Here is a 22,992-nt window from a genome sequence, read left to right as displayed (position 1 = left end):
TAAAGCAATGGAGGATATACTGCAAGCAATATAAGTAACGTTGGTTATAGTTAATTAGAGTCTGAGATCTGCATCAAGATATAATCCCCGTATCTAGACACGGGCTTCTGACCCATCTGCGTATGGTACAGGCCTTCAGCCGCGCCCCTCACAGGAGATGTCACCACAGGCACGGTCTCCATCGGGTGTTTCTTAGCAGGTGATGACTCAACCAGCACAGGTTTCGCAGAGGATTTGTCGACAGGCTTCACAGGGGTCCTCGTCATCGGCACCAGCCCCATTGGCAGTCCTTTTGCAGGTACAGAAACAAAGTTCTGATCGCAGAACTGCTCACCGTCTGCTGTCACATGTCCCTCATTCATATAGTCATTTCCATCCTCTGTCCATAACACATAATTTGGGTCATCTACATCATCAGACTGAACCTGCCTCAATGGCACCGGCTCATTTACTGGCAAAATATGTTGTCGTTCGTCTGTATAGACCTCTGCCAGATTGTATCAAATAAGACCTTGGTTCTGGACACACCTCCTTGACATATGGGACTGGTTACCTTCAGCAAGTTCCGGATTCTACGCAGCATATTCTCATGGATTACCACGACCTTTTCACTGAAGAACTTGGCAGGCTACCAATAACTTACTCTATGTCTTTAGACCCGGAGGTGCGTCCTGTGGTTCATCCTGCTCATTGTGTACCTATTGCCATGAGAGACCGGGTCAAAGCTGTACTGGACAGGATGGTGGCATTGGGAGTTATCAAGCCTGTGTCAGAACCCATGGACTGGGGGTCCTCGATGGTGGCTGCTACAAAGAAGAATAAACAGGAGATTCATATATGTATTAATCCTAATTCTAAGTATAGTTTCCTTTTCCCTCCAATGTGACTTGTGTTTTCTCTCTCAGCTTGACAAGCTCTCCAGCTATTAGTTCCTTGATAATTATGGGATGTGCCACTGAATGCTCTCCAAATGTGGTACATACTGTAGCTCGGCATCCTACTGCACATAGCAATTAAAGTAGAGATTGTCAATCGTACTGTTAACTGCTAACTTGGTACACAGCTAGACTTAATGCTTAATAAAAAGATGTACTTAATGGCCGGTTCTATCATGTAAACATGCAGTTCCAAATCCCAGCTGTCTAGGCTTCGATACTTTGTTTATTCCAATAAACTTGAATTGACTTGTCTGCCTTTAGCCCAAGGAAAATCCTTAAACCTCCTGGTTTATTTACCTTGTCTCCACATCAGACCAGGTGGCCAGAACATATTAGAAGAATGGCTGATGACAAAATACCAAAGCAGCTACTTTCTGGAGAGCTGGATAAGCAAAGAAGCATTGGATTGTCCTGTTTGGAATATCCACGTAAAAAACATTGCTGGTTCTTATGAGGAAGCTATAATTAAGGAAGTAAAAAGGAAAGAAGAATCTTGAAAATCAAGAACTGCAGCATCCTTACACCACCGTCACTTGTGTGAAAGAAACTTTCAATCCCACATTGGTCTAATTGGCCATTTCCATACACATCGCAAAAGATACCATGGTCTTACTTTAAAATGAGTGACAAATAACATCTTCACACCTTTCTTATCACAGATTTTTCTAAATCTGTCCCTCCATATAACCTTCTCAAACCTATTATCAGAGTGACAATTATAATTTGTCTCCTCTGAACTGCCAGAGGAGGTAGTTATGGCAGGGACTATCACAATGTTTAAGAAGCTATTAGACAGGTACATGCATAGGACAGGATTAGAGGGATATGGGCCAAACACAGGCTAATGTAGATGGGACATGTTGGTCAGTGTGGGCAAGTTGGGCGGAAGGACCTGTTTCCACACTGTATGGCTCTATGACTCGTGTGATTGTGAAAAAAGCATTCTTATTTGTTCTCTTCCTTCTTCATATGGCTGCTGCTTTTGATGATTATAAACATCCTCCTCCAGGGCTTTTTTCCCATACACCGTCAGGTGAGACTATATTCTTTATCTATTCTGACTATCCTATCATAGCCCAACAGTTATTTGCAAAAAAGTTTCTCCTTTGCTTCCACTTGTATCTTAGATTTTCCCCAGCGATTTCCCCCTTGGCACCTCTCCTAATTCTAATCCATGTCATGTATAGGGCTCTGGTGAGACCACATCAGGAGTATTGTGTACAGTCTTGGTCTCCTAATTTGAGGAAGGATATCCTTGTGATTGATCCATGGGATGGCAGGACTGTCATATGAGGAAAGATTAAAAAGACTAGGCTTGTATTCACTGGAGTTTAGAAGGATGAGGGGAGATTTAAAGAAACTTATAAAATTATAAAAGGACTGGACAAGCTAGATGCAGGAAAAATGTTCCCAATGTTGGGAGAGTCCAGAACCAGGGACCACAGTCTTAGAATAAAGGGGAGGTAATTTAAGACTGAAGTGAGAAAAAACATTTTCACCCAGAGAGTTGTGAATCTATGGAATTCCCTGCCACAGAGGGCAGTGGAGGCCAAGTCACTGGATGGATTTAAGAGAGAGAGTTCGATAGAACTCTAGGGGCTAGTGAAGTCAAGGGATATGGGGAGAAGGCAGGCACGGGTTATTGATAGGGGACGATCAGCCATGATCACAATGAATGGCGGTGTTGGCTCGAAGGCCAAATGGCCTCCTCCTGCACCTATTTTCTATGTTTCTATGTCCCTCAGCAACTCATCCAGAACTGCACCATCAACATCCATATGTTTGTTGATGATACATCTCATCAGCATCTCCCTTGATCTCCCTTGTAAATTAGCAGGTAATATAGACCAGTTACAGATATGGGCAAGGAAATGGTGATGGAGTTTAATCTGAGCAAGTGTGAGGTGTTGCACTTTGGATGGTCAGATGGAAAGGGAAAGTATAATGGCAAGATCGTAACAGCATGTATGTCCAAAGTGATCTTGGAGTCCAAATCCAGGAGTCCAAATCTATAGTTTAGAGATACAGCAAGACTCTTTGGTCTGTAGACATTAGATTTTAGAGATTTAGACTTTGGAGATACAGTGCGGAAACAGGTGCTTTGGCCCACTGAGTCCGTGCTGACCAGTGATCACCCCGTAGACTAGCACTATCCTACACATTAGGGATAATTTACAATTTTACCAAAGCCAATTAACCTACAAACCTGCACATCTTTGGACAGTGGGAGGAAACGAGAGGAACTGGAAAAAATCCATGCGGTCACAGGGAGAACATACAAAGTCCGTCCATACAGACAGCATCCGTGTACAGGATTGAACCCGGGTCTCTGGTGCTGTAAGGCAGCAACTCTACTGTTACACTACTGTGCCACCCTAAAGAGTCCATGCTGGCCATTGATCACCAGTTTAAACTACTTCCATACTATCCCACATAGCTCCCAGAAAGTAGCAACACAAGTAGGTAAAGAGAGATTATGGTATACTTGCCTTCATCAGTGAGGATAAAACTCAGGAAATCATGTTGCAACTATAGAACTTTGGAAAGGCTGCATTTGGATGATCAGCCATGATCATATTGAATGGCGGTGCAGGCTCGAAGGGCCGAATGGCCTACTCTTGCACCTATTTTCTATGTTTCTATGTTTCTATGCATTTGCAGTATTTCAGCAGTTGTGGTCACTCCATTACAGGAAGGATGTGAAGGCTTCAGAGAGGGTGTGGAAGAGAATGACCAATATGCTGCCTGAATTAGACGGTTTAAGCTATAAGGAGAGTCATAGAGTCACGTAGAGTATTTTACGTGCTACTTATCCATCCAAGATGCCTCTTATAAACTAGTCCCATTTGCTTGCATTTGGCCCATACCCATCGAATGAATGAATGAATGTATAAGTTTATTGGCCAAGTATGTACACATACAAGGAATTTGTCTTGGTGCTCCGCTCGCAAGTAACAACACTGCATACAGTAAATAATTAAGAATAAAACATAAAGCATTAAAACATGAATAATAAAACATTATAGTTTAAACATGTGAATGAAATAAAATACCAGAGCAAAAGGAAGCTACAGACTTTTGGTTATTGAGCAGCGCTACTGCTTGTGGAAAAAAGCTGTTTTTATGTCTGCTGTGGCGGCTTTGACAGTCTGGAGTCATCTTCCAGAGGGAAGTGCTTCAAAAAGTTTGTGGCCATGGGAGGGAGGGGTCAGAGATGGTCTTATCCGCTCGCTTCCTGGCCCTTGCAGTGTACAGTTCGTCAATGGGGGGAAAGTTGCAGCCAATAACCTTCTCAGCTGATTGAACGATTCGCTGCAGCCTCCGGAAGTCGTGTTTGGTGGCTGAGCCAAACCACACCATGATGGAGAAGGTGAGGACAGACTCTACGATGGCCGTATAGAATTGGACCATCATTGCCTGTGGAAGATTGTGTTTCCTCAGCTGCCGCAGGAAGTACATCCTCTGTTGTACCTTTTTGACTGTGGAGTCGATGGTGGCCCCTCATTTAAGGTCCCTGTAGGTGATGGTTCCAAGGAACTTAAAAGACTCTACAGATGTGAAGTTGTTGATGGTACATGGGGGGAGGGGAGGGGTACCTCTTCTAAAGTCTAATATCAATTCCACTGTCTTAAGAGCATTGAGCTCCAGGTTGTTACGAAGACACCAGGACGCCAGCTGTGTCGCATCCTGTCTAGGCAGATTCCTCCCAAATCCTGGATCAGTCCAATCAGGGTTGTGTCATCCGCAAACTTGAGAAGCTTGACAGATGAGTCTGTGGAGGTGCAGTCGTTGGTGTAGAGAGAGTAAAGGAGAGGAAAGAGTATGCAGCCTTGCGATGCTCCTATGCTGTGGGTCTGCGGCTCTGAGATGAGGTTTCCCAGCCTCACATGCTGCTTCCTGTCTGTCAGGAAGTTGGTGATCCACTGACAGAGGGGTTCAGGCACAGTCAACTGGGAGAGTTTGGAGTGTAGTAGCTCTGGCACAATGTTGTTGAAAGCAGAGCTAAAATCCACAAACAAAATCCTTGCATTGGTCCCCTGGCGGTCTAGGTGCTGGAGGATGAAGTGCAGGCCTAGGTTGACTGCATCATCCACAGATCTATTGGCCCAGTATGCAAACTGCAGGGGGTCCAGCAGGGGGTTTGTGATATTTTTAAGTCTTTTAAATCTTTTAAGGGTCTTCATGACTACAGAGGCCTGTAGTCATTAAGACCAGTAATCCTTGTCTTTTTGGGTACAGGGACAATAGTGGAGACTTTGTGCAGGCAGGGACAGTGGAGGTTTGCACGGTTGAAAATCTCTGTGTAGAGCTTAAGGGTAGAGGGGGAAACATTGTCCGGTCCTGGAGATTTCTAGCTTTTCTGTTTTCTGAATAGCCTCTCCACCTCCTCAATTTATATTGTTGGTGATGTAGAAATGGCCAGACTGATGTTGGGCAGCAAGAAGGGGGTGGGTAATGGACAAGGGCCCAGTCTTTGCAGACTGGAGTCAGGTTGTGAGTAGGTATGAAGTGGTGATTGGGGAGGGGGGGGGGGGGGGGGGGGGGGGGGGGGGGGGGGGGGGGGTTGGGGGGGGGGTGTGGGGGGGGGGGGGGGGGGGGGGGGGGGGGGGGGGGGGGGGGGGGGGGGGGGGGGGGGGGGGGGGGGGGGGGGGGGGGGGGGGGGGAGGGGGTACTAGGGTTATGTTTCAGTTTATCAAAACTGCAGTAGAACGTGTTCAGGTCGTTGGTCAGCTGACGATTGTCCAAGGAGCGGGGGATTTTCCTCTTGTAGCTGGTGATTTTTTGCAAGCCCTTCCACACTGAAGAAGAGTCATTTGCTGAGAACTTGCTCCTCAACTTCTCAGAGTACCTTTCCTTGGCAGCTCTGATTCCTCTTCTCAGCTTGGCCTGCCTGCAGAGGTCTGCATCCCCGCTCCTGTCGGCCTCATCTTTAGACTGGCGGAGCTGTCTGAGTACTGCTGTAAACCGGGGCTTGTTGTTGTTGAACCAGATGCGGGTCCTAGTGGGAATGCAACCGTCCTCACAAAAGCTGACATATGATGTCACAGTGTCTGTATATTCATCGAGGTTTGAAGTTGCTTCCGTGAACACATCCCAATCAGTGCAGTCAAACCACGACTGTAGGTTTTCAATGCCTTCGCTTATCCACCTTTTAATTGTGCTGACCACAGGTTTGGCAGATTTCAGTTTGTGACTGTAGGTCGGAATAAGGTGAACTAAATAATGATCAGAGAGACCCAGAGCCGCCTGGGGAACAGAGCGATATGCGTTCTTGATTGAAATGTAAGAGTGATCGAATGTTCTCTCCCCTCTGGTGGGGCAGGTAACATGAAGTCTGTACTTTGGAAGTTCTCGGCTGAGGTTAGCCTTGTTAAAGTCAGCCAAAACAATGACCGTGGAGTCCGGGAAGTCACTCTCTACCCTCATTACCTGATCAACGAGTTGTGTTTGCGCCTCACGTACGCAGGCTTGGGGGAGGATGTAAACTCCAGTGCAAATAAAAGATAGAGGGGAATTATTAACACTACCTAAGGATATCAATAAAAGATTTGCTCAATATTATAAGAACTTATACACATCAAAAACGCTAATAGACAATAACAAAGCTTCAGAATTTTTGAACGATTGTAACCTCCCAAAATTAGAATTGAAAGAACAAGAGGAACTGGGAGCACAAATTACAGCTAAGGAAATAGAAGACACAATAAACACACTTAAGAACGGAAAAACACCAGGACCAGACGGATTCAGTAATGAATTTTATAAATGTTTTTACGATACAGTGACCCCACGTCTACAGAAAATGTATACATTTGCTTTTAAAGAACAAACCTTACCTGAAACACTAGCAGAATCAACGATCACACTAATACTTAAAAAAGATAAAGATATAGAAGAACCAGGATCATACAGAGCTATTGCATTGTTAAATACTGATCAAAAAATATTAGCGAAAATACTAGCTAGAAGACTGTCAATATGTCAGTAAATTAATAAATAAGGATCAGACGGGATTTATACCTAAGAGACACTCATTTAATAACCTGAGACGTCTGCTTAACATAATGCACTCTCACAAATCTCAAGAACAAGAGTTATCTATCATTTCATTGGACGCAGAAAAAGCGTTTGATCAAGTAGAATGGGATTATATGTTTAAAGTATTGCAAAATTTTCAAATGGGAGAGAGCTTCATCGCATGGATAAAATTATTATATAACAAACCCACGGCTAGAATATTAACTAATAATATACTATCTACGAAATTCCAATTAACAAGGGGCAATAGACAAGGGTGTTCATTATCACCTCTATTATTCGCTCTGGTAATTGAACCTTTAGCTGAAAAAATTAGAACACATCCTGACATCTATGGGTATAATACAAAACATTCAAATAACAAAATATCCTTATACGCAGACGATGTATTACTATATATCACAAAACCCCAAATCAGTATACCAAACATATTAAACCTAATCGAGGATTTCGGATCTTTCTCAGGATACAGAATAAACTGGAACAAAAGTGAAATTATGTCAATAAAACCGAAAGACTCAACACATCTTTTGAAATTCCCCTTTAAAATAGCTACAGAAAAATTTAAATACTTAGGAATTGAAATCACTAGAAATTATCACGGTATGTTTAATGCTAATTATAGCCCCTTACTTAAGAAATTAAACAATCTAATTAAATTCTGGAAAACGCTGCCGATGTCTTTAATAGGTCGAATAAATGCTATAAAAATGATCTTTTTACCACAAATCCTTTATTTATTTCAATCAATTCCAATATATCTTCCAAAATTTTTTTTCAAAAAATTAGACTCCGACATCACAAACTTTATATGGGATTATAAATCCCACAGAATACAAAGAGCACACCTCAGTAAACCAAAGGAGATGGGTGGTCTAGCGCTCCCTAATTTTATGTACTATAATTGGGCGGTAAATATTAAAAATATGATTCACCTGCTGGACAACTCTGCCCAGCAGGTGGACTGGATTATAATGGAGAGAGAGGACTGCGCTCCTGGTAATACAGGAGCGACTCTCCTCTCACCAACGAATTTGAATAACAAACATTATAATAAAAATCCAATGATACATAGTACAATTAGAACTTGGAAACAAATAAAACAGAACTTAAAATTAAGAAATCTATCTCTGCTAATGCCAATAGCCATAACCCTTCGTTTAAACCCTCAATTATAGATAAATCATTTACACAATGGGAAAGAACGGGAATCAAAACGCTCGGAGACCTGTATGAATTAGGGAAATTATTACCATTTCAACAATTACAACTGAAATATAACTTGAAAAATAATCAATATTTTAAATATCTTCAAATCCGTGATTATCTGAAAAAATATACAAAAGACTATTATAATATGCCCCCAGACTTATTAGATGAAGATAAAGGCTGAATCAGCAAATCTAATATCATATTTATATAATATTATATTGAATATAGAAATACCTACAACAGATAATATTAGAAGAGACAGGGAACAAGAATTAGCTATAAAAATGTCAAAAGAGAGCTGGGATAAACACTTATTATATGTGCATAAATGCTCGATCAATGTACGACATACTCTAATCCAATATAAAACATTACATAGACTATTATTCAAAAACTAAAATAAATAAACTTTTCCCCAATGTCTCACCCATTTGTGATAAATGTCAGTTACAAGAAGCTAACATAGCGCACTCTTTTGTTTTCTGTATAAAAATCCAAAAATTCTGGAACAAAATATTTGAAATCTTCACAAAATTATTTAAAACAAAACTACTACCCAAAGTAGAATGGATTATTTTTGGATTATCGGAAGGTAACCCAGAATTAAATATGTTTCAAAATAATTTACTTAATTATGGGCAAATAATCGGAAAAAAGCTTATACTTAAATTTTGGAAAAATGCTCCAATACCAACAACAAAAATGTGGATTTCAAACATGTTCGAAACATTACACTTGGAAGAGATGAGACTCCTCCTAGCAGGCAAAGCAGATCACTTCCAAAAGACGTGGTCTGCATTTATGGAACTATTACAAGCATAAGGTGCAATAATAAGTTATAACATAAAGGCTACCAAGACCTGGAAACGGGGGGTATAAAATAAATTTTTAATAAAAACACGGTTGGTATATCCTTTTTTGCGGAGTTTTGTGTTACAATAGAGCGATTGATTTTCCTTTCTTCTTTTTTTTTCTTTTCTTTCTAGGGTCTTATTTCTTTTCTTTGCTTCCTTCTCTAATTCCTTCCCTAAGGGGTTCTCTTCTCCCAACACTTTCCTGCACCTTCACGATTCTTGCTTACTTTCCTTACTTCTTTTATTTCTATCTTTTTTAAAGCTCAAAAAATGAAGTGGTACAACATAATGTAATAAGATATATGCGATGTATTAATGTGATTTACTCTATGCTTCATGGTCCACTCTATGTAGTTGAAAGCCAGCCAGTTGCAGCACTTTGTCCGGGGTCAACTCACACAGCCAGGTCTCGGTGAAGCACAGGGCAGCGGCTCGAGAGAAGTCCTTGTTTGTCTGCCGCAGGAGTTGCAGTTCGTCCAATTTGTTGTTGAGAGAACGCAGATTTGCAAGGAATATTTTCAACAACGAAGCATATACTCAACAATCTAGGTTTAGGTTCAGGTTTATTATTGTCATGTGCATCAAAGTACAGTGAAAAGCTTTGTTTTGCATGCTATCCAATCAAATCAGATAATAATCAAATCTGAGTATGGAGTTGGGATGTCATGTTACAGGTGTATAAAACATTGGTAATGCCACACTTAAGAGTAAACGTCACCTATTCCTTTCGCTTAATAGATGCTGCCTCACCCGCTGAGTTTCTCCAGCATTTTTGTCTACCTTCAATTTTTCCAGCATCTGCAGTTCCTTCTTAAACTTAAGTATTATGTTCAGTTTTGGTCACTGTGTTATAGGAGGGATGTTGTTAAGCTGGAAAGGGTGCAGAAATGATTTATATTGCCAGAACCTGAGGGCCTGGGCTATAGGGAGTGGTTGAGCAGACTAGGACGTAGGAGGATGAGAGGTGATCTTATATAGAGTGTTTTACCCAGAGTAGGTGGAATCAAGAGGACCAGAGGACACAGGTTTAAGATGAGGGGGGAAAGATTTAATAGAAACCTAAGAAGTAACTTTTTTTACACTAAGGGAGGTAGGTGTATGGAACAAGCTGCCGGAGGAGGTAGTTGAGGCAGATGCTATCACAATGTGTGGGAAACATTTAGACAGGTACTGAGATAGGATGTTTATTAGGATAGGTTTAGGGTAGGATAGGATATGTTTGTTGGTTAACGTAGGCAAGTTTGGCTGAAAGGCCTGTTTTCCTGCTACTTTATATGACTCCATGACGACTATACAATAAGACCAAACTGATTGTTTGGACATGGGAAAAGATGTAGAGTTCAAAATATAGTTTTTAACATTTTCATGCACCTGAGATGTTGACAGTACTCTAGTGAATCAGAGTAGCACTTTGATGCAACTAGTAGATCTGCTGCTTCACAGCAACAGAGAGTTTCATCCTGACCTCAGGTGCTGTCTTTGTGCAGGGGCGGAAATCCCAGACACGTCCCCCCCCCGTTTTGAGAGGGGGGATGATCCCCTCCATTTTTTGTAATCTGGGTTTTATAACTCGGTGAAATCTCCGCTTTCCGCGAGACAGTGGGGGTGGGACTGATGATCGAGGGCGCCGATTGGATGAGAGAGACATCGGTCAGCAGGCAATGGGGGCGTGATATGATGATTCAGCCCAATGATTGGAGGAGGGAGATGTCGGTTAGAGGTGGAAGTAGGGGGGTGGGACTGAGGATAGAGTGCGGTGATTGGAGGAGGGAGACGTCCATGGAGCAAAGCTCATAGAGCGGAGTTTGAATTGCATGTCCAGGTCATAGGGTCACAAGCGAAAAACACTCTCGGCAGCCCTGGACACAGACCTGTGCCTCATCCGCAGCCAGGATCGATCCCAGGTCACCGGCGCTGCAATAGCTGCTGAACCGCCACTGGACCATCCCCAACCACAGCCGAGTGCCCACCCCCTCATGCCCGGGGGTGGCCAGAGACGTCGGGAGTCAGACAGGAGCTAAATCCAGCTCAACTCTGCCTGTCCCGCCAGGTTAACCTACAGCCCTGCCTAGACTTACAGGAACGACGGCCCAGGCTTACGGCCAGCGTGGAGAAGCAGCGCTAGCTCCACAGCTCTGGACTGGTGTCCCATCAGTCCAGGCAGCGCTGTAGGTTAACCGGCGAGACAGGCAGAGTTGAGCTGGATTTAGCGCTGCTTCTCCACGCTGGCCGTAAGCCTGGATCGTCGTTCCCGTAATTACCGTCCACAGGGCCCACGGCTGAAGCCTCTGAAGCCTCGCGTGTGTGAGTGTGCGCATGCGCGCGCGCGGCCACCAAGAAATTGTGTCCCCCCCGGTCCCCTCCATGTTTTGATAGCGATTTCCGTGTCTGTCTGTGTGGGGTTTGCACGTTCTCTCTGTGACCGCATGTGTTTCCTCTGGGTGCTCTGGTTTCCACCTACATCCCAAAGACATGTGGGTCTGTAGGTGAAATGGCCTCTGTTAATGGCCCCAAGTGTGTAGTGAGTGGATGAGAAAATGAGATGACATAGAACTAGTGTGAGTGGGTGATCGATGGTTGCTGCGGATTCAGTGGGCCGAAAGGGTGTTTCCATGCTGTATATCTAATCTTATAGAGGACAGACACAAAAAGCTGGAGTAGCTCAGCGGGACAAGCAGCATCTCTCGAGAGAAGGAATGGCTGACGTTTTGGGTCGAGACCTTTCTTCAAACTTATGGAAGGATTGTTCAGAAGCCTGATGACAGACTGAAAGAAAACGTTCCTATATCTGGTGGTGTCTGCTTTCAAACTTCAAGCTTTAAACCTTTCTTATCCCTGTGCCTTTCCAAATATATTTTAAATGTTATTGCACCTGTCTTAACTACTTCCTCTGGCAGCTTGTTCCACAAACTCACTGCCCTCTGTGTGGAATAATATGCCCCTCAGGTTTCTATTAAATATTTCCAGTCTCACCTTAAACCTATGCCGTCTAGTTTTGATTCCCCAACCTTGGGGAAAAGATTGTGCATTCACCCTATCTGATTTTATATGCTTCTATAATAGAATCTCTCAGTCTCCTGCTCTCCAATGAATAAGGTCCTAGCACGTCCAGTCGTTTACTTTGATGGTCCTGTCCTGATTCAACTCCCATAAGACCATAAGACATATGAGCAACATTAAGCCATTCAGCCCATTGAGTTTTTTTCGCGATTCAATCATGGGTGATCTAATTTTTCCACTCAACTCCGTTCTCCTGCCATCTCCTCGTAACCTGGAGGTCCTTCATAATCAAGAATCTATCAATCTCTGCTTTAAACATACCCAATCTCTTGGCCTCCACAGTTGCCTGTGGCACTGAATTTCACAGATTCACCACCCTCGAGCAAAATAAAATCCTCATCACTTCCACTCTAAAGGTAGGTCCTTATATTCTAAGACTAGACTGTGTCCTCTGGTTCTAGACTCTCCGAATACTGGAAACATCCGTTCCCCATCCATTCTATGTAGGCCTTTCAGCATCCAGTAGATTTCAATGTAATTTCCATCTCCCAACTCCACTGGGTGCATGCCCAGAGCCTTCAAACACTCCTCATACGTTAACTCAGCCATCCCTGGGATCATTCTTGTAAACGTCCTCTGGCCCCTCTACAAAACCAGCACATTCTTTCTCAGATATGACGCCCAAAACTGTTCACAATATTCTTGTGGGTTTCCCAGCCACTCCCCTCCCCTCTAAAATGTTTGCTCCTTGTTTGGACCAAGGCTGTGATGGTCTAAAGATGGGTGATCCTGGTGAAAACCAAACTGAGTACTAGTGTCATAAAGTGATACAGTGTGGATACAGGCCCAACTTAACCACACCAGCCAGCATGTCCCAGCTACACTGGTCTCACCTGCCTATGTTTGGTACCATAACTAGTGGGGAGGTTAATGGTGAATCAGTACCACTTGACAGTAGTGTCACTCACTGTCATCTTGTTGATGATTGAGAGTATACTAATTGGATGATAATTGGTCAATTGGATTTGTTCCTGGACATTTTCCACATTGCCAGTAGACGGCAGTCTTGTAAGTAAATGGTTTGGCTAGAAGCACAGCTGGTTGAGAAGCTCTTCTTTTGCCAATTACCTTAGATTGGATCATGATCTTTTAACTGCTGGCCACAATTTCTCTTCATTTACTCTGTCAAAAATCTTCACAAGAGGAAGTGGTCCAAATTCAGAGTTTGAGAAAATGTCACCTATGGGTAGTCTGTAAAACACTATACCCGACGATTTTTGCTTCCATATCCACATCGTTGCTGCATTTTTTCCAAATGCACTCAGATAGCGGAACCTCGCCGATCCTTATGCGCCAGAAAAGGTTATTGATGAAAACGTTTCCGGAATATCTTTGCAGTGTTTGGTTTGAAGAGAGTTACATGATGTGAAAAGTTCTTAAGTCTCTTTTTCAACATAATCTTTTTTTGATTTGTTCACAGATATGGTTGAAATGATGTTAATGCAAAATGCCCAAATGCATCAGATAATTATGCACAATATGATGTTGAAAGCACTGCCTCCAATGGCATTTTCCCAGCATGGAGCTTCTGCCAGTCCTATGGTTTCTCAGGTACAGGTAAGAACATTTAGCTTGAATCTAATTTCCTCTTATGCATAGATTCGCAGGATGTCATAGCACAGAAACAAGCTCTTTAGTCTACTATGTCCATGTAGACCATTAACCACCCATTACACTAATTCCATTTTATTCTCCACATGGAGTCACAGTTATTCCTTGTGGAAACAGGGCCTTCAGTCCATCTCATCCCTGACAACCAAGTTGACATTTTGGGCTGATCCAATTTACTTGCATTTGGAATATCCCTCTAAATCCTTCATATGTATGCATCTGTTCAAATGTCTTCTGAGCATCATAATTTTATCTATTACTATATCTTCCCCTGGCAGTTAATTCCAGATATGAACTACCCTATGAGTGAAAAAGTTGCCTTCAGGTCTCTCTTAAATCCCTCCTCATTCACCCTAAGCCTTTGCCCTCTAAACTTAGAAATCTCTGCTTTGGGGAAAAAAGACTCTGAACATTAACTTCATCCATGCCCCTCAACTCCCAATATCCACTATACACCTGCACTGTGGCCAATTTACAGTAACCAGTGAAATTATCAACCTGTGAAATGTGGGAAGAAACCAAGGTACCCAAAAGAAACTCACATGGTCACAGGGAGAATGTGCAGACTGGATTACAGCTGATCCACCAGAGATTTGGATTGAACCATAGTTGCTGGAGTTGTGAGGCAGCAGCTCTAAGAGCGACACCATTGTGCTGCTCTCCTTGGTGCCGACTGTCTATGTCCTTGAGATCCCTAAAGCTGTGAATTTTCCGCATTACATGGTTTCAATTGAAACTTCTGTACCTTTGCCCTCAGAATGGCTGTTCATCTCTGCCAGTCAATTGGTCTGCCTTCTTTGGACAGACCAGCTGTCTTTCATGGGGCAATTTGGCTTTGGAACTCCCTTGGAAATGATTATCAATGATCCGAGATTCCTGAGGCCATACCTGCCTCTTCTTAAGGATTATGGGATTTCTCTTGCCAAAGGTTTGTAAAACATTGTAATTGTTGAAAATACGTGAGCATGGCATCTCTGATTTTTCCCTGACAACTTCCACCCACCTATTTTCCACTGAACACATTCTATGGGGAAGTATAGATCATGGAAAACTTTAATTGTGTGATATCTTGATAAGTGCAATTTTGTGAACCCATACTGAAGGCAACAAGCCTTCAAATTATCCAATTCTATTCATATCTTGCAGGCCCACTTGTCAGATGAGATTTAACCTTAATGTGAATACTTTTGTCATGAACATAAAGGACATTTCATTTAATTAATTTTAAAGAAAGTGGGTGTTGCTAAAAAGATGAACAATTATTGCTCATTTTCAATTCCTCATGAGATATGGTAGACAACCTTCTTGAACTGCTGTTGCCCTTCTGGTGAAGTTCATTGTACAGTGTCATTGTACAGGGTTGAAAGAATGAAGGAACTTGCAGGCAACCATGTCCCCATGCACTTGCTGTCTTGGTCTTCTAAGTGCAGATGTTGCAGACCAGGAAGGTGTTGAATGAGTAGCCTAAGCAAGTAACGACAGTGCATTTTGACGTTGGTAAACACTCCAGTCTCAGACAATAGTGAAAGATCATTCATCTCAATGTTAATGAAAATCAAATGATATAGGAAGAAAACATTTATTTGGGCTATTTTGAAAATGCATCTGGCATTGATATCATTTATGTTATCTGATAACTCATTAATAATCAAGAAATCAAACAGGAAAATTAGTTTTCCCCCGATGTCTGTTCTGCCATTCAGTGCGATTACAGCTGATCCACCATTTAACTCCATGTATTTGCCTTTTCCTCATCTCCCTTACATATTGGTTAAGAAATACCAATCAAATATCCCTGATAATTATGCCATTAGAAATATCTGTTGCAATTTTAAATGATCGTTCTACTTTTAGCCCCTGTCTATTGTAGCAATGTTTCCTAACTCCCGAAGCCTAGGGTCTAGACTTCTCAGCCAGCTGTTTCTGTCCATCCATCCTATCAGGCCCTCTTAATGATGGAGTTGTAATTTGAAAACTTCAACCAAATCAAAGTTTAACATATTAAATTCCTATTTGTGTTTCCACCTACATTCTTCTTTCTAGCTTCACAATTTGCAAATCAAGTTCAAGTTCAAGTTTATTGTCATGTGTCTCTGATAGGACAATGAAACTCTTGCTTTGCTTCAGCACACAGAACATAATAGGCATTGACTACAAACGCATGAATAAACTGATAAAGTGCAAAATGACAGATAATGGGTTATTAATGTTCAGAGTTTTGTCCGAGCCAGGTTTAATAGCCTGATGGCTGTGGGGAAGTAGCTATTCCTGAACCTGGTCGTTGCAGTCTTCAGGCTCCTGTACCTTCTACCTGAAGGTAGCAGAGAGATGAGTGTGTGGCCAGGATGGTGTGGGTCTTTGATGATACTGCCAGCCTTTTTGAGGCAGCGACTTCGATAAATCCCCTCGATGGAAGGAAGGTCAGAGCCGATGATGGACTGGGCAGTGTTTACTACTTTTTGTAGTCTTTTCCTCTCCAGGGCACTCAAGTTGCCGAACCAAGCCACGATGCAACCGGTCAGCATGCTCTCTATTGTGCACCTGTAGAAGTTAGAGAGAGTCCTCCTTGACAAACCGACTCTCCGTAATCTTCTCAGGAAGTAGAGGCGCTGATGTGCTTTCTTGATAATTGCATCAGTGTTCTCGGACCAGGAAAGATCTTCAGAGATGTGCACGCCCAGGAATTTAAAGCTCTTGACCCTTTCAACCATTGACCCGTTGATATAAACAGGACTGTGGGTCCCCCTCCTACTACTTCCAAAGTCCACAATCAGTTCCTTGGTTTTGCCGGTGTTGAGGGGCAGGTTATTGTGCTGGCATCATATGGACAGTTGCTGAATCTCTCGTCAACCCTATTTGCTCACACCTTCTGTCTTATCGTCTCTGGCCTTTGTCCAACCATCTGCCAATCAACACCCCCCCCCCCCCTCACCTGTATCCACCTATTACTATTACTGCCAGACTTTGACCTGCCCCTGCTCTCTTCCAGCTTTCCTCCCCGCCCCTCCACCGTCAGTCTGAAGAAGTCCTGACTGGAAACGTCATCTATCTCTGTTATCCAAGATACCGCTTCACCCGCTGACCAGCATTTTGTGTCTTTTCATGTTTGTAAAACCTTTCCTTGTAGTTTAGCGTCTTAGAAGCCAGGAATAATTCTGTTAAATATACCCATCCTCAGGCATTTTGACCAGAACTAGTCAAGGTGCTGCATGAGCTGTCTAACTAAAGGTTTCTAAAACCATTGCATAACTTCCTCTCCCTTGTATTCTAATCCTCACAATACAAAGGTTTCTCTTTCTGATCCTTTATCTTCGAGGATCTGTGCATTATTCTTCCAATATCTCTCTGACTCTCTTTGGCAATATTATCTAAAAAGTTAGCATTGCTTTCCCCAAATAAATCAGTTTAACAACACCAAAATCCTCCGTAACCCTCTGCACCATCAGACTGGTCATGCTGCTTAAAGAGCATCCATGCTTGTACGAATAGAAGATTTATCCAACCACATATTGGTTGACCAAAGCCATCGTCTATGGTCTTTGCTTAAGCTCCATTTATATAGAAATAAGAACATAAAAAAATACAAGAGTTGGCCTTGTAGCTCACCATCCTGCTCCCCCCTCATGGTTCATCTTCCACCTCAGCATGATTTTGCAGCACAATCCCGATATTCCTCCATTCCCTTCATATCCATAACTCTATTGATCTCTAATTGAATGGATAATTGAATAATGAACACATCAATTGAGCTATAAAGAGAAGTTGAGTGAGTAAATGGCGGCACAGTGGTGCAGCGGTAGAGTTGCTGCTTTACAGTGCCAGTGACCGGGTTCATTCCTGACTTTGGATGCTGACTGTTTGGAGTTTGTACGTTCTCCCCATGATCGCATGCGGTTTCTCCGAGATCTTCGGTTTCCTCCCACACTCCAAAAGCGTACAGACTTGGTACAAGTGTAAATTATACCCAGTGTGTGTAGGATAGTGATCATTTTTGTGGGGATCGCTGGTCGGTGCAGACTCGGTGAGCCGAAGGGCCTGTTTCCGAGCTGTATCCCACAACTAAACTAAAATATGCAACGGACAAATTACTTCCAAGGGCAAATCAGCACAAAGAGATGAGTCCCCTGTTCCTTGTAATTCATTCCAGATTGTTTTTTTTTAGTTTTAGAGAAACAGTGTGGAAACAGGCCCTATGGCCCACCAAATCCGCGTCGACCAGCAATCACCCGTACACCAGTTCTATCCTACACGCTAGGGACAAATTACAGAAGCCAATTAAACTACAAACCTGCACATCTTTGGAATATGGGAGTAAACCGGAGCACCTGGGTTAACCTACGTCATCACTGGTGGAACGTACAAACTCCATAATCAGGATCGAACCTGGCGATGTGAGGCTGCAACTCTACTGCTGCGCCAATGTGCTTCGGTGTCAATCTGGTCATTCCAGATGAATGATCTGATTGGCAATGCAATCAATGTAATGGCATGGAGCATTGTTTTTGATAAAGATTAGCTGATTGGATGGGATAATGTTATGAATGGTCCAGATTCTCAGCCAGCCTGCATAAAAATACATTAAAAAATATGTGGATTCAATAAAGTTTGACATATAAGCTTGGGGAGCAGGCACTGAATTGTTTGCCAAACATGTCTCGAGTCTCTTAAGTAACTATTAGAAGTTATAACAGTAAACTCCATATTGTTGGTAATGAGTGCTTAATTCCACTGTAAGCTAATAAATGCTTTGGAATCTTATTAAATTGTAGGATCTTATTAACTTAAAAGCTAGAACAACCATTCCAAACAAATGACAAAGGTTGGTTGGCTGGGACGTGTGGAGCTAGGTCATTGGCTGGGACGTGTGGAGAAGGCTCAGTCACTGAACTTATCCTTTGTGCTCTGGTTTCCTCCCACATTCCAAAGACATGCCCTGTATCTCTAAAGTCTACTTTAGACTTAAGTTTAAAGGCCTATGGGTGTAATGTTAGTCAGTGTCAACTGGAAATCTATGTTATGTCTAACTTAAGTAAACACAACTAATTTTAGGAATTTGGACACTTTAATCTCACTCTTATTTTTAATTGCTTAAATATATTTGATTACATTTACAAAATAGTTAATTCCAAATGGATGCAACTTTTATTTATTTTTAGTGTTCTGTGTCCTCTCAGACTGTTGGATTTTGTTTTCTAAACCACAGGATGTTCAGTCGGCTGTGCCATTTGTAGTAAAAACAGAGAAGCCTCGTCCATCTTCAGTGCACCATCATCATCACTACTCTTCCCAAGGACAGCCCACAGCACATCCACCTCCTCTCCCACCAATAGGACACCCACTGTGGGCATCTATGCTACCTTCCAACCCTATGGCACATTACAACAGCTTGCAGCCTTCAGTGCAACACATGATGGGTCCCACAATGACACTTCCTGCCTTACAAACGTAAGTGAAATTTGGGACAAAACATCCATGATTCTTAATGACACTGACATCCTTTCCTATATTATTTGTGTCGCTTATTGTCTACAAGACAAACTTCCTGGGATTGTACTGTAACTTAGAAATTAAATATTAGAAATACTCAGCTGCTTTTGCAGAGACAGAAGCGGTTTTCTAGCTTTTCTAGTTCATTGACCTTAAACTTTAATTCTGTTCTTCTGTCCATGGACACATCATTGGGAGTAAACTGTGAAAATGACATGCAAGGTAATTGGGTGAGTGTCATTGCCAGGTTTGTTTCTTGACGATTGCCGTGGTTTGGACTGCAGAATCTTCCCCATTTTCAGTTAATTGATGTCCGCATGTCTTTGAATAGATTATTCTCCACAGCTTCAACAGACATCTCAAATACAATGTGAATGTACCTATTCTGTTAGTGTGCTTTGCATTGGTGTTGTCATGTGAATGAATGTTAATTGATCCCTAGCTGACAGAGCAGCAATGATGGTTAACACAGTCAAATTAGTTATTATCCGCAACAAAACTGAACAATGTCACTGTCATATGTCGTGAAATCACTCATTCAAGAGTATCTTCCATATTACTGTAGCGTGGCTGTGAGATAGTAAACCACGAACGTTGATGTGATTTCTGCTGAAGTTTAGAGAGCGATTGAAGTCGGCAATAAAAGAGTTAATATGTCTGCAACAACTTCTTTGTGGAGTCTCTTACCACAAAATTAACTGCGCAAGCGCAGCTGACTCCGGGCTCCCACTGCTGGGAATTGATTGAAGTCTCTGCATTCTTTGGTGTGACTTGAATTGCAGAATGATTGCTCTTGTAGATCACACAAGTGAACAGGTGGCTGGCTCCTGCTTTCAGAATGAATCTGTCCAGAAGCCCATGAGGTAAACCAATTAGATCCTTCGAACTTCCAATCAAATTAGGGTTACACGACATTGTGGTACAAGCATTTGAGCAGCATTTTGTAGTGGAGCTTGTTTTTTTTTTTTGCACAGAAGTTGGTGAGTGCCTGGAACAAGCTCTCAGGAGTAGTGGTTGAAGCAGTTGTGTTAGTGGCATTTAAGAAACTTTTAGATAGGTGTATGGATATGTAGAGAATGGAGGAATATGAATTATGTGCAGGCAGATAAGAGTTGGTGTTGGCATCCTGTTCAGCACAGACATTGCAGATCGAAATACTTGTTCTTGTGCTGTTCATTTCTACAGTGCCCTCCATAATGTTTGGGACAAAGACCCATCATTTATTTATTAGCCTCTGTACTCCACAATTTGAGATTTGTAATAGAAAAGAAATCACATGTGGTTAAAGTGCACATTGTCAGATTTTAATAAAGGCCATTTTTATACATTTTGGTTTCACAATGTAGAAATTGCAGCTGTGTTTATACATTTTGTAGCCCATTTTAGCGTGCAAACCTTTCCACAATCGACAGGTGTTTGTGTGCTTATACTGGGAGCCTAGCTTGCTCCAGAATTCCCTCTAGGCATCTTTGATGGCTTTGTGAAGGTTGTAAATAGTTTTCTTGTACCGCTCGGGATATTTCACTTGAAGGCTGCAGGCCAGGACTTCACAGTGGTGCAGCTGGTAGAGCTACAGCCTCACAGCGCCTGAGACCCGGGTACAATCCTAACCTCAAATGCTGTCTGTGTGGAGTTTGCACGTTCTCCATGTGACCATATGGGTTTCCAACCACATATCCCAATGATGGCCTCTGTAAATTGCCACGGGTGTGTGGGGAGTGGATGGAAAAGTAGGATAACATAGAGCTAGTGTGAATGGGTGATCAATGGTCGGTGTGGGCTTGATGGGGCAAAGGGCCTGGTTTCATGTTGCATCTTTAAACTAAACTAAACCTGAGAATGGACCTCATGGTTCATCCAATGGTTTTTATTTATCATGGGAGATTAGTAAAATCAAATGGGAAGAAAGGAAGTGGCAAAGTTTTTCAAAACTCACGAGGTTCATGTGTCAACTAGTTAACTTAACAGTTGTTGGTAAGATACGGAATTTATAATAAGGAAGAAATAGACTTAATGCAATCAAACCAAGTCAACATGTTTTTTTGATTGAATAGGCAGGGTGTTTAAAGAAGCAGCCATTTAATTGGCTGAGGAAGAGGCACAGCAGCCAATAAACTTGCACTAACTGCTGGGCACGGTGCCAGTAACAAATCAAAAATCAGCAAAAAAAAACAAAATTGGGACATTCTTGCTTTAGGAACTCATCTCCACAGTTATCCTAAGACCTACGTGTCACAAACAACTGTTTGAGGCTGTGGTCATCAAATACGGTGAGAGGGGGAACATGGGGAATGGTGAGAGAAGGATAACAGCAAATGGATCCCCCCAGAGGCTAATTGTTCCTCGAGTCCCTTTTGGCTTGGGGAGCGTAGGTCAATGACCTGCCGTTATCAGTGCGTGGAAGCCTTCATCTGTACCAAAGCTTCCGGCAGCCAGCGAGAAAATAAAGATCACTGGGGGTGAATTTTTTATCCAAAAATACGATAATCCTAGGGCCCAATTTGAATTACACCTGATTTACTACATTCTACAGTGTTATTGTTGAATGATAACCTTTTAATGATGCTACTCTGATATGCACCAAGCATGATAATGACATAGTTGTGTGTAAAACACAATAGAGATGTGACTTGTGTTTGGGAAATCATGTCCAGCACAATTTCCTCTTAGGTGGGTCTTGGGCACAAATGCTTCAAAACATAATCCAAGTCACATTATATCTGCCATTTATTTAAAAAAATGCCAATGATCGTTTCATTAAACTAGCTTCTTGCTTAATGGTTTCTGTACTTACCCACGAAGCCTCAGCGATTATTCCGCCATAGTACACAGATGCCCTATAAACAAAAGTTTTTTTTTCCATTTGAAGGGAATTAGCAGATGGGACCTCCCGGATGCCTCCTGGGTTGTAAGTGCAGACTAATGAAACCTTAAGGTAAAATTACATTCACTGCATATCATTACTTGCTTATTGCACCATAATGTCCTATCATTGTAATATACTTGGAAGAAGGACCAGACCAGGGCCATATATCCACTTGTTTCTAATATATGCGGAATGGATCTTAGAATTCTCCATGATGATTGACACAATGCTGGAGTAACTCAGCGGGTCAGGCAGCATCTCTTGATAGAAGGAATGGATGACATTTAGGGTCAAGACTTTTCTTCAGCTTTGGCCCCCCACGGGCCTCCAGCAACTCCACTGACCCCTGACTCTCAACTGCCCACCAGCGGGCCGGAGCCGTCACCTGACTTCCAGGCTCAGCACCAGGCCCACAGTCTCCATGCTGCATCCTACACGATGGGGTCTGACTCTCCTTGGTCCCATTGCTCCCTCCCCCACTCCTACATGAAACCTCAGTGGTGGTTCCACTGGGTCTTCCCCTTCCCGCTCTTTTAACCAGTCTGAAGAAGGGTCTCGACCCAAAACATCAATCATTCCTTCTATCCAGAGATAGAAACACAGGTGCAGGAGGAGGCCATTTGGCCCTTCGAGCCAGCACCGCATGCTGGCTCAATGCTGCCTGTCCTGCAGTTACTCCAGCATTTTGTGTCTATTTTCAGTGTAAACCAGCATCTGCAGTTCCTCCCTACACTTAGAATTCTCCATAATCTTTCTTGCCAAGGTTATTTCATGGCATCTTTTTGTTCTCCTAATTTATTTTTTAACTTTCTGCCTACACTCCTATGAATCTCTGAGACTCTTTGATACCAATTTCTGATACCTGACATACATTTTCTTCTTTTCCCTTATCAAACCTTTAATATTCTTTGTTAACCAAGGTTCC

General features: G+C 42.5%; 1 protein-coding gene across 2 annotated transcripts in view; it reads left to right on the top strand.

Moving 5' to 3' along the window:
- The window catches only part of zgc:112416 (uncharacterized protein LOC550509 homolog), a 118,490-nt gene that overhangs the window by 94,430 nt on the left and 1,068 nt on the right, over nt 1-22,992 (top strand). For both annotated transcript variants that reach the window (XM_055638200.1, XM_055638199.1), the window contains exons 6-8: nt 13,524-13,660; nt 18,918-19,159; nt 22,071-22,136. In XM_055638200.1, coding sequence (XP_055494175.1) covers nt 13,524-13,660; nt 18,918-19,159; nt 22,071-22,113 — 422 coding nt within the window. In that variant the 3' untranslated portion in view covers nt 22,114-22,136. The remainder of the gene's footprint in view (nt 1-13,523; nt 13,661-18,917; nt 19,160-22,070; nt 22,137-22,992) is intronic.

This window comes from Leucoraja erinacea, chromosome 7, assembly GCF_028641065.1.
Source record: "Leucoraja erinacea ecotype New England chromosome 7, Leri_hhj_1, whole genome shotgun sequence".
In the NCBI taxonomy this organism is placed as follows: domain Eukaryota; kingdom Metazoa; phylum Chordata; class Chondrichthyes; order Rajiformes; family Rajidae; genus Leucoraja; species Leucoraja erinaceus.
This window is presented reverse-complemented; position numbering and strand designations above follow the sequence as displayed.